The sequence below is a fragment of the Telmatherina bonti genome (assembly GCF_933228915.1).
Source record: "Telmatherina bonti genome assembly, chromosome: 7".
Taxonomy (NCBI): Eukaryota; Metazoa; Chordata; class Actinopteri; order Atheriniformes; family Telmatherinidae; genus Telmatherina; species Telmatherina bonti.
This window is the reverse complement of record NC_136625.1, coordinates 3,311,435-3,331,243: the sequence shown is the minus strand read 5'-3', so window position 1 is coordinate 3,331,243 and position 19,809 is coordinate 3,311,435. Positions and strand designations below refer to the sequence as shown.

The following is a 19,809-nucleotide window of genomic DNA, read 5'->3' as shown; positions in this document are numbered from 1 at the left end:
AGACAGGTAAGGAGGAGCAGGTCCGACAGGTGACGAGCAGGTCAGACAGGTGAGGGGGAGCAGGTCAGACAGGTGAGGAGGAGCATGTTAGACAGGTAAGGAGGAGCAGGTCAGACAGGTGAGGAGGAGGTCAGACAGGCAAGGAGCAGGTCACACAGGTAAGGAGGAGGTCAGACAGGTGAGGAGCAGGTCAGACAGGTGAGGAGCAGGTCAAACAGGTGAGGAGGAGGTTAGACAGGTGAGGAGGAGCAGGTCCGACAGGTGAGGAGCAGGTCAGACAGGTGACGGGGAGCAGGTCAGACAGGTGAGGAGGAGCAGGTCAGAAAGGTGAGGAGGAGGTCAGACAGGTGAGGAGGAGTTCAGACAGGTAAGGAGGAGCAGGTCAGACAGGTGAGGAAGAGTTCAGACAGGTAAGGAGGAGGTCAGACACGTGAGGAGCAGATCAGACAGGTGACGGGGAGCAGGTCAGACAGGTGAGGAGGACGTCAGACAGGTGAGGAGGAGGTCAGACAGGTGAGGAGGAGTTCAGACAGGTAAGGAGGAGCAGGTCAGACAGGTCAGGAGCAGGTCAGACAGGTGAGGAGGAGGTCAGACAGGTAAGGAGCAGGTCAGACACGTAAGAAGGAGCAGGTCAGACAGGTGAGGAGGAGGTCAGACAGGTAAGGAGGAGCAGGTCAGACAGGTGAGGAGGAGGTCAGACAGGTAAGGAGGAGCAGGTCCGACAGGTCAGGAGCAGGTCAGACAGGTAAGGAGCAGGTCAAACAGGTGAGGAGGAGGTCAGACAGGTAAGGAGGAGGAGGTTAGACAGGTAAGGAGGAGCAGGTCAGACAGGTGAGGAGGAGCATGTCAGACAGGTGAGGAGGAGCAGGTTAGAAAGGTGAGGAGGAGGTCAGACAGGTGAGGAGGAGGTCCGACAGGTACGGAGGAGCAGGTCAGACAGGTGAGGAGGAGGTCAGACAGGTGAGGAGGAGGTCAGACAGGTAAGGAACAGGTCAGACACGTAAGGAGGAGCAGGTCAGACAGGTGGGGCGGAGGTCAGACAGGTGAGTAGCAGGTCAGACAGGTGAGGAGGAGGTCAGACCGGTGAGGAGGAGGTCAGACAGGTGACGGGGAGCAGGTCAGACAGGTGAGGAGGAGCAGGTCAGAAAGGTGAGGAGGAGGTCAGACAGGTGAGCAGGACGTCAGACAGGTGAGGAGGAGGTCAGACAGGTGGGGCGGAGGTCAGACAGGTGAGTAGCAGGTCAGACAGGTGAGGAGCAGGTCAGACTTGTAAGGAGGAGGTCAGTCAGTTGAGGAGCAGGTCAAAAAGGTGAGGAGGAGGTCAGACAGGCAAGGAGCAGGTCACACAGGTGAGGAGCAGGTCAGACAGGTGAGGAGGAGGTCAGATAGGTAAGGAGGAGCAGATCAGACAGGTGAGGAGCAGGTCCGACAGGTAAGGAGGAGCAGGTCAGTTAGGTAAGGAGGAGGTCAGACAGGTAAGGAGGAACAGGTCAGAGAGGTGAGGAGGAGGTCAGACAGGTGAGGAGGAGGTCAGACAGGTAAGGAGGAGCAGGTCAGACAGGTAAGGAGGAGCAGGTCAGACAGGTGAGGAGCAGGTCAAAAAGGTGAGGAGGAGGTCAGACAGGTGAGGTGGCGGTCAGACAGGTGAGGAGCAGGTCAGACAGGTGAGGAGCAGGTCAAAAAGGTGAGGAGGAGGTCAGACAGGTGAGGTGGCGGTCAGACAGGTGAGGAGCAGGTCAGACAGGTGAGGAGCAGGTCAAAAAGGTGAGGAGGAGGTCAGACAGGTGAGGAGCAGGTCACACAGGTCAGGAGGAGGTCAGACAGGTGAGGTGGCGGTCAGACAGGTGAGGAGCAGGTCAGACAGGTAAGGAGCAGGTCAGACAGGTGAGGAGGAGGTCAGACAGGTGAGGAGGAGGTCAGATAGGTAAGGAGCAGGTCAGACACGTAAGGAGGAGCAGGTCAGACAGGTAAGGAGGAGGTCAGACACGTGAGGAGCAGGTCAGAAAGGTGAGGAGGAGGTCAGACAGGTGAGGTGGCGGTCAGGCAGGTAAGGAGCAAGTCAGACAGGTAAGGAGGAACAGGTCAGAAAGGTGAGGAGGAGGTCAGACAGGTGAGGAGGAGGTCCGACAGGTAAGGAGCAGGTCAGACACGTAAGGAGGAGCAGGTCAGACAGGTGAGGAGGAGCAGGTCAGACAGGTAAGGAGGAGCAGGTTAGAAATGTAAGGAGGAACAGGTCAGAAAGGTGAGGAGGAGGTCAGACAGGTGAGGAGGAGGTCCGACAGGTAAGGAGCAGGTCAGACAGGTAAGGAGCAGGTCAGACAGGTAAGGAACAGGTCAGACACGTAAGGAGGAGCAGGTCAGACAGGTGAGGAGGAGGTCAGACAGGTGGGGCGGAGGTCAGACCGGTGAGGAGGAGGTCAGACAGGTGACGGGGAGCAGGTCAGACAGGTGAGGAGGAGCAGGTCAGAAAGGTGAGGAGGAGGTCAGACAGGTGAGGAGGAGGTCCGACAGGTAAGGAGCAGGTCAGACACGTAAGGAGGAGCAGGTCAGACAGGTGAGGAGGAGCAGGTCAGACAGGTAAGGAGGAGCAGGTTAGAAAGGTAAGGAGGAACAGGTCAGAAAGGTGAGGAGGAGGTCAGAAAGGTGAGGAGGAGGTCAGACAGGTGAGGAGGAGGTCCGACAGGTAAGGAGCAGGTCAGACAGGTGAGGAGGAGGTCAGACAGGTAAGGGACAGGTCAGACACGTAAGGAGGAGCAGGTCAGACAGGTGAGGAGGAGGTCAGACAGGTGGGGCGGAGGTCAGACAGGTGAGTAGCAGGTCAGACAGGTGAGGAGAAGGTCAGACCGGTGAGGAGGAGGTCAGACAGGTGACGGGGAGCAGGTCAGACAGGTGAGGAGGAGCAGGTCAGACAGGTGAGGAGGAGTTCAGACAGGTAAGGAGGAGCAGGTCAGACAGGTCAGGAGCAGGTCAGACAGGTAAGGAGCAGGTCAGACAGGTGAGGAGGAGGTCAGACAGGTAAGGAGCAGGTCAGACAGGTGAGGAGGAGGTCAGACAGGTGAGGAGGAGGTCAGATAGGAGAGGAGCAGGTCAGACACGTAAGGAGGAGCAGGTCAGACAGGTAAGGAGGAGGTCAGACACGTGAGGAGCAGGTCAGACAGGTGACGGGGAGCAGGTCAGACAGGTGAGGAGGAGCAGGTCAGAAAGGTGAGGAGGAGGTCAGACAGGTGAGCAGGACGTCAGACAGGTGAGGAGGAGGTCAGACAGGTGAGGAGGAGTTCAGACAGGTAAGGAGGAGCAGGTCAGACAGGTAAGGAGCAGATCAGACAGGTAAGGAGGAGCAGGTCAGACAGGTAAGGAGGAACAGGTCAGAAAGGTGAGGAGGAGGTCCGACAGGTAAGGAGCAGGTCAGACACGTACGGAGGAGCAGGTCAGACAGGTGAGGAGGAGCATGTCAGACAGGTGAGGAGGAGCAGGTTAGAAAGGTGAGGAGGAGGTCAGACAGGTGAGGAGGAGGTCCGACAGGTACGGAGCAGGTCAGACAGGTGAGGAGGAGGTCAGACAGGTAAGGAACAGGTCAGACACGTAAGGAGGAGCAGGTCAGACAGGTGGGGCGGAGGTCAGACAGGTGAGTAGCAGGTCAGACAGGTGAGGAGGAGGTCAGACCGGTGAGGAGGAGGTCAGACAGGTAACGGGGAGCAGGTCAGACAGGTGAGGAGGAGCAGGTCAGAAAGGTGAGGAGGAGGTCAGACAGGTGAGCAGGACGTCAGACAGGTGAGGAGGAGGTCAGACAGGTGAGGAGGAGTTCAGACAGGTAAGGAGGAGCAGGTCAGACAGGTCAGGAGCAGGTCAGACAGGGGAGGAGGAGGTCAGACAGGTAAGGAGCAGGTCAGACAGGTAAGGAGCAGGTCAGACAGGTAAGGAGGAGGTCAGACCGGTGAGGAGGAGGTCAGACAGGTAAGGAGGAGCAGGTCCGACAGGTAAGGAGGAGCAGGTCAGACAGGTGAGGAGGAGGTAAGACAGGTGGGGCGGAGGTCAGACAGGTGAGGAGCAGGTCAGACAGGTGAGGAGCAGGTCAGACAGGTGAGGAGCAGGTTCCGTTTGTTCTCCTGGTTAGTATGATTGAAATGCTGTTTTTTCCTCCTCAGTGTTCTCTGTGTTTGGAAACTGTACATGAAACATTATATGGACATAACTCGTGCAATAAACCTCATCTATTGTAGGCTAATAGAATGGTTTGACTTAATGGTTAATAATAAATATGAAAGGTGAAATGGTCGATGAGATACGTTCGGTCTGAAAGCAGGTTTGTGCTGCAGCTGCACTCCAACATTAGTCAGAGGATTTCTGCAGGAAACCGGATCGGTGAAGCGTTACCGTTAGCTTCTGCCTGTTTGGTTCTGGTTCCTGTTTGTTTAGATCTACTTTCTTTTTTCTACTGTTGTTGTTTGTGGTTGTTTTAATAAACTCCTCCTTCTTCTCATCTGCCACATCCCGTTTCTTCTCCTTAATCTGCTCTGCTGTTCAGCACGTCTGTGTAAATAAAGTTAAACAGATTAGCGTGGCATGCTAGCAGAGCTGATTAGCTCCTGTTAATCCAGCTTCAGTCAAGATGGCGGACAGGATCCCCGTCCTGCTCTCAGGTACGTCCTACACCACACTCCAGAACCAGAACCACAGAGACCTTACAGGACCAGAACCACAGAGACCTTACAGGACCAGAACCACAAGGACCCGAAGGGTCCAAAACCAGAACCACAGAGACCCAGCAGGTCCAGAACCACAGAGACCCAGCAGGTCCAGAACCACAGGGATCCAGCAGGACCAGACCCAGAACCACAGGGACCCGGCAGGTCCAGAACCACAGAGACCCAGCAGGTCCAGAACCACATAGACACAGCAGGACCAGAAATTAGGACATCGTGAAAACTGCCCTGAAAGTAGAACCTGGTCTGGGCTGGTCCAGTCTGGTCTGGTCTGGTCCAGTCTGGTCTTGTCCGGTCTTGTCCGGTCTGGTCCAGTCTGGTCTGATCTGGTCTGGTGTGGTCCACTCTGGTCCTACACCTGGACTTACACCTGGACCGGGACCTGGACCTACACTTTGACCTGGACCTCGACCTACACCTTGACTTACACCTGGACCTACACCTTGACTTACACCTGGACCTACACCTTGACTTACACCTGGACCTACACCTTGACTTACACCTGGACATACACCTGGCGTTACACCTGGATCTACACCTGGACCTGAAACTACACCTGGACCTGAACCTACACCTGGACCTACACCTTGACTTACACCTGGACCTACACCTTGACCTGGACCTGGACCTACACCTGGATTTACACCTGGACCTACACCTGGCGTTACACCTGGATCTACACCTGGACCTGAAACTACACCTGGACCTGAACCTACACCTGGACCTACACCTTGACCTGGACCTACACCTGGACTTGCACCTGGACCTACACCTGGACCTGGACCTGGACTTACACCGGCACCTACACCTGGACTTACACCTGGACCTGAACCTACACCTGGACATGGACTGACACCTGGACCTACACCTGGACTTGCACCTGGACCTACTCCTGGACCTGGACCTGGAACTGCACCTGGCGTTACACCTGGACCTGGACCTGGAACTACACCTGGCGTTACACCTGGACCTCAACCTACACGTGGACCTGGACCTACACCTGGACTTACACCTGGACCTGGACCTTGACCTGGACCTACACCTGGACCTGGACCTACACCTGGACCTGGACCTGAACCTGGACCTACACCTGGACCTACATCTGGACCTGGACCTGAACCTGGACCTACACCTGGACCGACATCTGGACCTGGAGCTGAACCTACACGTGGACCTGGACCTACACCTGGACCTACACCTGGACCTACACCTTGACCTGGACCTACACCTGGACTTACAACTGAACCTGAACCTGCACTTGGACCTGGACCTTCACCTTGACTTACACCTGGACCTGGACCTGGACTTACACCTGGACCTGGACCTACACCTGGACCTGGACCTACACCTGGATTTACACCTGGACCTACCCCTGGACTTGGACCTGGTCCTACACCTGGACCTGGACCTACACCTGGACTTACACCTGGACCTGAACCTGGACCTACACCTGAACCTGGACTTACACCTGGGCCAACACTTGGACCTGGACCTACACCTGGACCTACACCTGGACTTAAACCTGGACCTACACCAGTACCTGGACCTACACCTAGACTTACACCTGGACATGGACCTACACCTGGACTTACACCTGGACCTTGACCTACACCTGGACCTGCCCCTGTAGCTGGACCTATACCTGGACCTGGACCTACACCTGGACTTGGACCTACACCTGGACCTGGACCTGGACTTACACCTGGAACTGGACCTGGACCTACACCTGGACCTGGCCTTACACCTGGACTTGGACCTACACCTGGACCTGGACCTGGACCTACACCATGACTTACACCTGGACCTACACCTGGACTTAGACCTACATCTACACTTACACGTGGACCTGGACCTACACCTGGAACTACACCTGGAGTTACACCTGGACCTACACCTGGACCAGGACCTACACCAGGACCTGGACCTGGACCTACACCTGGACATACAACTGGACATGGACCTGGACCTGCACCTGGACCTGGACTTACACCTGGAACTGGACCTGGACCTGGACTTACACCTTGACTTACACCTGGACTTACACCTGGACCTGAACCTACATCTACACTTACACCTGGACCTGGATCTACACCTAGACCTACACCTGGAGTTAAACCTGGACCTACACCTGGACCTGGACCTAAACCTGGACCTGGACCTACACCTGGACTTACAACTGAACCTTAACCGGCACCGACACCTGGACCTGGACCTTCACCTGGACTTACACCTGGACCTACCCCTGGACCTGGACCTGGACCTACACCTGGACCTGGACCTACACCTTGACTTACACCTGGACCTAGACCTTCACCTGGACCTACACCTGGACCTACCCCTGGACCTGGACCTGGACCTACACCTGAACCTGGACCTGGACCTACATCTGGGCCTACACCTGGACTTACACCTGGACCTACACCTGGACCTGGACCTACACCTGGACCTACACCTGGACCTGGACTTACACCTGGACTTACACCGTGACCTGGACCTAAACCTGAAACTGGACCTACACCTGGACATACAACTGGACATGGACCTGGACCTGGACCTACACCTGGACTTATACCTGGACCGACACCTGGACCTGGACCTGGACCTACACCTGGAGTTACACCTGGACGGACACCTGGACCTGGACCTGGACCTGGACCTGGACCTACACCTGGAGTTACACCTGGACCTACACCTGGAGTTGGATTTACACCTTGACCTGGACCTACACCCGGACTTACAACTGAACCTGAACCGGCACCTACACCTCGACCTGGACCTACACCTTGACTTACACCTGGACCTGGACTTAGACCTGGACTTACACCTTGACCTGGATCTTCACCTGGACTTACACCTGGACCTACCCCTGGACCTGGACCTTAACCTACACCTGGACCTGGACCTGGACCTACATCTCGACCTACACCTGGACTTAAACTTGGACCTACACCTGGACTTACACCTGGACCTACACCTGGACCTCAACCTACACCTGGACCTAGACCTACACCTCGACCTACACCTGGACCTGGACCTACACCTGGACTTACACTGTGACCTGGACCTAAACCTGGACCTGGACCTGGATGTGGACCTACACCTGAATCTGAACCTGGACCTGGACCTCCACCTGGACTTAGACTTACACCTGGACCTGGACCTGGACCTCTACCTAGACCTGGACGTGGACCTACACCTGAATCTGAACCTGGACCTGGACCTACACCTGGACCTGCACCTGGATCTACACCTGGACGTGGACCTACACCTGAATCTGAAGCTGCACCTGGACCTACACCTGGACCTGGACCTACACCTGGACTTACACCTGGACCTACACCTAGACCTGGACCTACGCCTGGACTTACACCTGGACCTACACCTGGAACTGGACCTACACCTGGACCTGGACCTAGACCTGGACCTACACCTGGAACTGGACCTACACCTTGACGTGGACTTACACCTGGAACTGAACCTACACCTGGATCTACACCTGGACTTACACCTCGACCTACACCTGGACTTACACCTGGACCTGGATCTACACCTGGACCTGGACCTACACCTTGACTTACACCTGGACTTACACCTGCACCTACACCTGGACCTGGACTTAGACTTGGACTTACACCTGGACCTGGACTTACACTTGGACTTACACCTGGACCTGGACCTACACCTGGACTTACACCTGGACCTGGACCTACACCTGGACTTACACCTGGACCTGGACGTGGACCTGGACCTACACCTGGACTTACACCTGGACCTGGACCTACACCTGGACCTACACCTGGACCTGGACCTACACCTAGACTTACACCTGGACCTGGACGTGGACCTGGACCTACACCTGGACCTACACCTAGACTTGCACCTGGACCTGGACCTACACCTGGACCTGGACCTACACCTGGACCTACACCTGGACCTGGATCTACACCTGGACCTACACATGGACCTGGACCTACACCTGAACTCACACCTACACCTGGACCTACACCTGAACTTACACCTGGACCTGGACCTACACCTAAACCTACTCCTGGACCTACACCTGGACCTGGACCTGGACCTGGACGTGGACCTACACCTGAATCTGAACGTGGACTTGGACCTACACCTGGACTTAGACTTAAACCTGGACCTGGACCTACACCTGGACTTGGACCTACACCTGGACCTGGACCTACACCTTGACCTGGACTTACACCTGGACCTGGACCTGGACCTGGACCTGGACCTACACCTGGACCTGGACCTACAACTGGAACTACACCTGTACCTGGACCTACACCTGGACCTGGACTTACACCTGTACCTGGACATGGACCTACAGCTTGACTTACACCTGGACCTACACCTGGCGTTACACCTGGACCTGTAACTACACCTGGACCTGGACTTACACCTGGACCTACACCTTGACCTGGACATGGACCTACACCTGGACTTGCACCTGGACCTACACCTGGACCTGGACATGGACCTACACCTGGACTTACACCTGGACCTACACCTGGCGTTACACCTGGACCTGTAACTACACCTGGACCTGGACTTACACCTGGACCTGGACCTGGACCTACGCCTGGACTTACACCTGGACCTGGACCTGGACCTACACCTAGACCTACACCTGGACCTACACCTTGACCTGGACCTACACCTGGACTTGCACCTGTACCTGGACCTGGACATGGACCTACACCTGGACTTACACCTGGACCTACACCTGGCGTTACACCTGGACCTGTAACTACACCTGGACCTGGACCTGGACCTACGCCTGGACTTACACCTGGACCTGGACCTGGAACTACACCTAGACCTACACCTGGATTTACACCTGGACCTACACCAGGACCTGGACCTGGATCTACACCTGGACATGGACCTGGACCTACACCTGGACCTTGACCTACACCTGGCGTTACACCTGGACCTGGACCTGGAACTACACCTGGCGTTACACCTGGACCTCAACCTACACGTGGACCTGGACCTACACCTGGACTTACACCTGGACCTGGACCTTGACCTGGACCTACACCTGGACCTGGACCTGAACCTGGACCTACACCTGGACCTACATCTGGACCTGGACCTGAACCTGGACCTACACCTGGACCGACATCTGGACCTGGAGCTGAACCTACACCTGGACCTACACCTGGACCTGGACCTACACCCGGACTTACAACTGAACCTGAACCTGCACTTGGACCTGGACCTTCACCTTGACTTACACCTGGACCTGGACCTGGACTTACACCTGGACCTGGACCTACACCTGGACCTGGACCTACACCTGGATTTACACCTGGACCTACCCCTGGACTTGGACCTGGTCCTACACCTGGACTTGGACCTGGTCCTACACCTGGACCTGGACCTACACCTGGACTTACACCTGGACCTGGACCTGGATCTACACCTGAACCTGGACCGAAACCTGGGCCAACACTTGGACTTGGACCTACACCTGGACTTAAACTTGGACCTACACCTGGACTTACACCTGGACCTACAACTGGACCTCAACCTACACCTGGACCTAGACCTACACCTCGACCTACACCTGGACCTGGACTTACACCTGGACTTACACTGTGACCTGGACCTAAACCTGGACCTGGACCTGGATGTGGACCTACACCTGAATCTGAACCTGGACCTGGACCTCCACCTGGACTTAGACTTACACCTGGACCTGGACCTGGACCTCTACCTACACCTGGACGTGGACCTACACCTGAATCTGAACCTGGACCTGGACCTACACCTGGACCTGCACCTGGATCTACACCTGGACGTGGACCTACACCTGAATCTGAAGCTGCACCTGGACCTACACCTGGACCTGGACCTACACCTGGACTTACACCTGGACCTACACCTAGACCTGGACCTACGCCTGGACTTACACCTGGACCTACACCTGGAACTGGACCTACACCTGGACCTGGACCTAGACCTGGACCTACACCTGGAACTGGACCTACACCTTGACGTGGACTTACACCTGGAACTGAACCTACACCTGGATCTACACCTGGACTTACACCTCGACCTACACCTGGACTTACACCTGGACATACACCTGGACCTGGATCTACACCTGGACCTGGACCTACACCTTGACTTACACCTGGACTTACACCTGCACCTACACCTGGACCTGGACTTAGACTTGGACTTACACCTGGACCTGGACTTACACTTGGACTTACACCTGGACCTGGACCTACACCTGGACTTACACCTGGACCTGGACCTACACCTGGACCTACACCTGGACCTGGACCTACACCTAGACTTACACCTGGACCTGGACGTGGACCTGGACCTACACCTGGACCTACACCTAGACTTGCACCTGGACCTGGACCTACACCTGGACCTGGACCTACACCTGGACCTACACCTGGACCTGGACCTACACCTGGACCTACACATGGACCTGGACCTACACCTGAACTCACACCTACACCTGGACCTACACCTGAACTTACACCTGGACCTGGACCTACACCTAAACCTACTCCTGGACCTACACCTGGACCTGGACCTGGACCTGGACGTGGACCTACACCTGAATCTGAACGTGGACTTGGACCTACACCTGGACTTAGACTTAAACCTGGACCTGGACCTACACATGGACCTGGACCTACACCTGGACTTGGACCTACACCTGGACCTGGACCTACACCTTGACCTGGACTTACACCTGGACCTGGACCTGGACCTGGACCTGGACCTACACCTGGACCTGGACCTACAACTGGAACTACACCTGTACCTGGACCTACACCTGGACCTGGACTTACACCTGTACCTGGACATGGACCTACAGCTTGACTTACACCTGGACTTACACCTGGACCTACACCTTGACCTGGACATGGACCTACACCTGGACTTGCACCTGGACCTACACCTGGACCTGGACATGGACCTACACCTGGACTTACACCTGGACCTACACCTGGCGTTACACCTGGACCTGTAACTACACCTGGACCTGGACTTACACCTGGACCTGGACCTGGACCTACGCCTGGACTTACACCTGGACCTGGACCTGGACCTACACCTAGACCTACACCTGGACCTACACCTTGACCTGGACCTACACCTGGACTTGCACCTGTACCTGGACCTGGACATGGACCTACACCTGGACTTACACCTGGACCTACACCTGGCGTTACACCTGGACCTGTAACTACACCTGGACCTGGACCTGGACCTACGCCTGGACTTACACCTGGACCTGGACCTGGAACTACACCTAGACCTACACCTGGATTTACACCTGGACCTACACCAGGACCTGGACCTGGATCTACACCTGGACATGGACCTGGACCTACACCTGGACCTTGACCTACACCTGGCGTTACACCTGGACCTGGACCTGGAACTACACCTGGCGTTACACCTGGACCTCAACCTACACGTGGACCTGGACCTACACCTGGACTTACACCTGGACCTGGACCTTGACCTGGACCTACACCTGGACCTGGACCTGAACCTGGACCTACACCTGGACCTACATCTGGACCTGGACCTGAACCTGGACCTACACCTGGACCGACATCTGGACCTGGAGCTGAACCTACACCTGGACCTACACCTGGACCTGGACCTACACCTGGACTTACAACTGAACCTGAACCTGCACTTGGACCTGGACCTTCACCTTGACTTACACCTGGACCTGGACCTGGACTTACACCTGGACCTGGACCTACACCTGGACCTGGACCTACACCTGGATTTACACCTGGACCTACCCCTGGACTTGGACCTGGTCCTACACCTGGACTTGGACCTGGTCCTACACCTGGACCTGGACCTACACCTGGACTTACACCTGGACCTGGACCTGGATCTACACCTGAACCTGGACCGAAACCTGGGCCAACACTTGGACTTGGACCTACACCTGGACCTACACCTGGACTTACACCTGGACCTACACTTGGACCTGGACCTACACCTGGAATTACACCTGGACCTGGACCTACACCTGGACTTACACCTGGACCTTGACCTACACCTGGACCTACCCCTGTAGCTGGACCTATACCTGGACCTGGACCTTCACCTGGATTTGGACCTACACCTGGACCTGGACCTGGACTTACACCTGGAACTGGACCTGGACCTACACCTGGACCTGGACTTACACCTGGACTTGGACCTACACCTGGACCTGGACCTGGACCTACACCATGACTTACACCTGGACCTACACCTGGACTTAGACCTACACCTGGACAACTGAACCTTAACTGGCACCGACACCTGGACCTGGACTTACACCTTGACTTACACCTGGACCTGGACCTAGACCTGGACTTACACCTCTTCCTGGACCTACACCTGGACCTGGACCTTTACCTGGACTTACACCTGGACCTACCCCTGGACCTGGACCTGGACCTACACCTGAACCTGGACCTGGACCTACATCTGGGCCTACACCTGGACTTACACCTGGACCTAAACCTGAAACTGGACCTACACCTGGACGTACAACTGGACATGGACCTGGACCTGGACCTACACCTGGACCTACACCTGGAGTTACACCTGGACCTACACCTGGAGTTGGATTTACACCTTGACCTGGACCTACACCCGGACTTACAACTGAACCTGAACCGGCACCTACACCTCGACCTGGACCTACACCTTGACTTACACCTGGACCTGGACCTACACCTGGACTTACACCTTGACCTGGACCTTCACCTGGACTTACACCTGGACCTACCCCTGGACCTGGACCTTAACCTACACCTGCACCTGGACCTACATCTCGACCTACACCTGGACTGACACTTGGACCTACACCTGGACTTACACCTGGACCTACACCTGGACCTCAACCTACGCCTGGACCTAGACCTACACCTCGACCTACACCTGGACTTACACCTGGACCTGGACTTACACCTGGACTTACACTGTGACCTGGACCTAAACCTGGACCTGGACCTGGACCTGGACGTGGACCTACACCTGAATCTGAACCTGGACCTAGACCTCCACCTGGACTTAGACTTACACCTGGACCTGGACCTGGACCTCTACCTAGACCTGGACGTGGACCTACACCTGAATCTGAACCTGGACCTGGACCTACACCTGGACCTGCACCTGGATCTACACCTGGACGTGGACCTACACCTGAATCTGAACCTGCACCTGGACCTACACCTGGACCTACACCTGGACCTGGACCTGGACCTACACCTGGACTTACACCTGGACCTACACCTAGACCTGGACCTACGCCTGGACTTACACCTGGACCTACACCTGGAACTGGACCTACACCTGGACCTGGACCTAGACCTGGACCTACACCTGCACCTGGACCTGGACTTACACCTGGAACTGAACCTACACCTGGACCTACACTTGGACCTACACCTGGACTTACACCTCGACCTACACCTGGACTTACACCTGGACATACACCTGGACCTGGACCTACACCTGGACTTGGACCTACACCTGGACCTGGACCTACACCTTGACCTGGACTTACACCTGGACCTGGACCTGGACCTGGGCCTACACCTGGACCTGGACCTACACCTGGACCTGGACCTACACCTGTACCTGGACCTACACCTGGACCTGGACCTGGACCTACACCTGGACCTACACCTGAACTTACACCTGGACGTGGACCTTCACCTGGACTTACACCTGGACCTGGACCTACACCTGAATCTGAACCTGGACCTGGACCTACACCTGGACTTACACCTGGACCTGGACCTGGACCTGGACTTACACCTGGACCTACATCTTGACTTACACCTGGATGTGGACGTGGACCTGGACCTACACCTGGACCTACACCTGGACCTGGACCTACACCTGGACTTGCACCTGGACGTGGACCTACACCTGGACCTGGACCTACACCTGGACCTGGACCTGGACCTACACCTGGACCTACACCTGAACTTACACCTGGACGTGGACCTTCACCTGGACTTACACCTGGACCTGGACCTACACCTGAATCTGAACCTGGACCTGGACCTACACCTGGACTTAGACTTACACCTGGACCTGGACCTACACCTGGACTTACACCTGGACCTGGACCTACACCTGGACTTACACCTGGACCTGGACGTGGACCTGGACCTACACCTGGACCTACACCTGGACTTACACCTGGACCTGGACGTGGACCTGGACCTACACCTGGACCTACACCTGGACTTGCACCTGGACCTGGACCTACACCTGGACCTACACCTGGACCTCGATCTACACCTGGAACTACACATGGACCTGGACCTACACCTGAACTCACACCTACACCTGGACCTACACCTGAACGTACACCTGGACCTGGACCTACACCTGGACCTACTCCTGGACCTGCACCTGGACCTGGACCTGGACCTGGACGTGGAATTACACCTGAATCTGAACCTGGACTTGGACCTACACCTGGACTTAGACTTACACCTGGACCTGGACCTACACATGGACCTGGACCTACACCTGGACCTGGACCTACACCTGGACCTGGACCTGGACCTACACCTGGACCTGAACTTACACCTGGACGTGGACCTTCACCTGGACTTACACCTGGACCTGGACCTACACCTGAATCTGAACCTGGACTTGGACCTACACCTGGACTTAGACTTACACCTGGACCTGGACCTACACCTGGACTTACACCTGGACCTGGACCTACACCTGGACTTACACCTGGACCTGGACGTGGACCTGGACCTACACCTGGACTTGCACCTGGACCTGGACCTACACCTGGACCTACACCTGGACCTTGATCTACACCTGGAACTACACCTGGACCTGGACCTACACCTGGACCTACTCCTGGACCTGCACCTGGACCTGGACCTGGACCTGGACGTGGAATTACACCTGAATCTGAACCTGGACTTGGACCTACACCTGGACTTAGACTTACACCTGGACCTGGACCTACACATGGACCTGGACCTACACCTGGACCTGGACCTACACCTGGACCTGGACTTACACCTGGACATGGACCTGGACCTACACCTTGACTTACACCTGGACCTACACCTGGACCTGGACTTACACTTGGACTTACACCTGGACCTGGACCTACACCTGGACTTGGACCTACACCAGGACCTGGACCTACACCTTGACCTGGACTTACACCTGTACCTGGACCTGGACCCGGACTTACACTTGGACTTACACCTGAACCTGGGCTTACACCTGGACCTACACCTGCACCTGGACCTGGACTTACACCTGGACCTACATCTTGACTTACACCTGGATGTGGACCTGGACCTGGACCTACAGCTTGACTTACACCTGGACTTACACCTGGACCTATACCTGGACCCAGACTTACACTTGGACTTACACCTGAACCTGGGCTTACACCTGGACCTACACCTGGACCTGGACCTGGACTTACACCTGGACCTACATCTTGACTTACACCTGGATGTGGACGTGGACCTGGACCTACACCTGGACTTACACCTGGACCTGGACCTACATCTTGACTTACACCTGGATGTGGATGTGGACCTGGACCTACACCTGAACTTACACCTGGACGTGGACCTTCACCTGGACTTACACCTGGACCTGGACCTACACCTTGACTTACACCTGGACCTGGACCTACACCTGGACATACACCTGGACTTGAAACTGGACCTGGACCTACACCTGGACCTACACCTAGACCTGGACCTGGACCTACACCTGGACCTCGATCTACACCTGGACCTACACATGGACCTGGACTTACACCTGGACTTACACCGTGACCTGGACCTAAACCTGAAACTGGTCCTACACCTGGACGTACAACTGGACATGGACCTGGACCTGGACCTACACATGGACCTGGACTTACACCTGGACTTACACCGTGACCTGGACCTAAACCTGAAACTGGACCTACACCTGGACGTACAACTGGACATGGACCTGGACCTGGACCTACACCTGGACCTGGACCTGAACCTGGACCTACACCTGGAGTTGGATTTACACCTTGACCTGGAACTACACCCGGACTTACAACTGAACCTGAACCGGCACCTACACCTCGACCTGGACCTACACCTTGACTTACACCTGGACCTGGACCTTCACCTGGACTTACACCTTGACCTGGACCTTCACCTGGACTCACACCTGGACCTACCCCTGGACCTGGACCTTAACCTACACCTGCACCTGGACCTACATCTCGACCTACACCTGGACTTACACCTGGACCTCAACCTACGCCTGGACCTAGACCTACACCTCGACCTACACCTGGACTTACACCTGGACCTGGACCTACACCTGGACTTACACTGTGACCTGGACCTAAACCTGGACCTGGACCTGGACCTGGACGTGGACCTACACCTGAATCTGAACCTGGACCTGGACCTACACCTGGACCTGCACCTGGATCTACACCTGGACGTGGACCTACACCTGAATCTGAACCTACACCTGGACCTGCACCTGGATCTACACCTGGACGTGGACCTACACCTGAATCTGAAGCTGCACCTGGACCTACACCTGGACCTGGACCTACACCTGGACTTACACCTGGACCTACACCTAGACCTGGACCTACGCCTGGACTTACACCTGGACCTACACCTGGAACTGGACCTACACCTGGACCTGGACCTAGACCTGGACCTACACCTGGAACTGGACCTACACCTTGACGTGGACTTACACCTGGAACTGAACCTACACCTGGATCTACACCTGGACTTACACCTCGACCTACACCTGGACTTACACCTGGACATACACCTGGACCTGGATCTACACCTGGACCTGGACCTACACCTTGACTTACACCTGGACTTACACCTGCACCTACACCTGGACCTGGACTTAGACTTGGACTTACACCTGGACCTGGACTTACACTTGGACTTACACCTGGACCTGGACCTACACCTGGACTTACACCTGGACCTGGACCTACACCTGGACTTACACCTGGACCTGGACGTGGACCTGGACCTACACCTGGACTTACACCTGGACCTGGACCTACACCTGGACCTACACCTGGACCTGGACCTACACCTAGACTTACACCTGGACCTGGACGTGGACCTGGACCTACACCTGGACCTACACCTAGACTTACACCTGGACCTGGACCTACACCTGGACCTGGACCTACACCTGGACCTACACCTGGACCTGGATCTACACCTGGACCTACACATGGACCTGGACCTACACCTGAACTCACACCTACACCTGGACCTACACCTGAACTTACACCTGGACCTGGACCTACACCTAAACCTACTCCTGGACCTACACCTGGACCTGGACCTGGACCTGGACGTGGACCTACACCTGAATCTGAACGTGGACTTGGACCTACACCTGGACTTAGACTTAAACCTGGACCTGGACCTACACATGGACCTGGACCTACACCTGGACTTGGACCTACACCTGGACCTGGACCTACACCTTGACCTGGACTTACACCTGGACCTGGACCTGGACCTGGACCTGGACCTACACCTGGACCTGGACCTACAACTGGAACTACACCTGTACCTGGACCTACACCTGGACCTGGACTTACACCTGTACCTGGACATGGACCTACAGCTTGACTTACACCTGGACTTACACCTGGACCTACACCTTGACCTGGACATGGACCTACACCTGGACTTGCACCTGGACCTACACCTGGACCTGGACATGGACCTACACCTGGACTTACACCTGGACCTACACCTGGCGTTACACCTGGACCTGTAACTACACCTGGACCTGGACTTACACCTGGACCTGGACCTGGACCTACGCCTGGACTTACACCTGGACCTGGACCTGGACCTACACCTAGACCTACACCTGGACCTACACCTTGACCTGGACCTACACCTGGACTTGCACCTGTACCTGGACCTGGACATGGACCTACACCTGGACTTACACCTGGACCTACACCTGGCGTTACACCTGGACCTGTAACTACACCTGGACCTGGACCTGGACCTACGCCTGGACTTACACCTGGACCTGGACCTGGAACTACACCTAGACCTACACCTGGATTTACACCTGGACCTACACCAGGACCTGGACCTGGATCTACACCTGGACATGGACCTGGACCTACACCTGGACCTTGACCTACACCTGGCGTTACACCTGGACCTGGACCTGGAACTACACCTGGCGTTACACCTGGACCTCAACCTACACGTGGACCTGGACCTACACCTGGACTTACACCTGGACCTGGACCTTGACCTGGACCTACACCTGGACCTGGACCTGAACCTGGACCTACACCTGGACCTACATCTGGACCTGGACCTGAACCTGGACCTACACCTGGACCGACATCTGGACCTGGAGCTGAACCTACACCTGGACCTACACCTGGACCTGGACCTACACCTGGACTTACAACTGAACCTGAACCTGCACTTGGACCTGGACCTTCACCTTGACTTACACCTGGACCTGGACCTGGACTTACACCTGGACCTGGACCTACACCTGGACCTGGACCTACACCTGGATTTACACCTGGACCTACCCCTGGACTTGGACCTGGTCCTACACCTGGACTTGGACCTGGTCCTACACCTGGACCTGGACCTACACCTGGACTTACACCTGGACCTGGACCTGGATCTACACCTGAACCTGGACCGAAACCTGGGCCAACACTTGGACTTGGACCTACACCTGGACCTACACCTGGACTTACACCTGGACCTACACTTGGACCTGGACCTACACCTGGAATTACACCTGGACCTGGACCTACACCTGGACTTACACCTGGACCTTGACCTACACCTGGACCTACCCCTGTAGCTGGACCTATACCTGGACCTGGACCTTCACCTGGATTTGGACCTACACCTGGACCTGGACCTGGACTTACACCTGGAACTGGACCTGGACCTACACCTGGACCTGGACTTACACCTGGACTTGGACCTACACCTGGACCTGGACCTGGACCTACACCATGACTTACACCTGGACCTACACCTGGACTTAGACCTAC

At 56.0% G+C, this 19,809-nt stretch overlaps 1 protein-coding gene across 1 annotated transcript in view; it reads left to right on the top strand.

Annotated features, from left to right (window-relative positions):
- Positions 1-4,609: 4,609 nt before the first annotated feature.
- The window catches only part of LOC306758081 (protein disulfide-isomerase tmx3a-like), a gene marked incomplete at both ends in the record, with an annotated part of 38,502 nt that continues 23,302 nt past the window's right edge, over positions 4,610-19,809 (top strand). The window contains one exon of the mRNA XM_079243297.1: positions 4,610-4,640. Within this exon, the coding sequence (XP_079099423.1) occupies positions 4,610-4,640 (31 nt within the window). The remainder of the gene's footprint in view (positions 4,641-19,809) is intronic.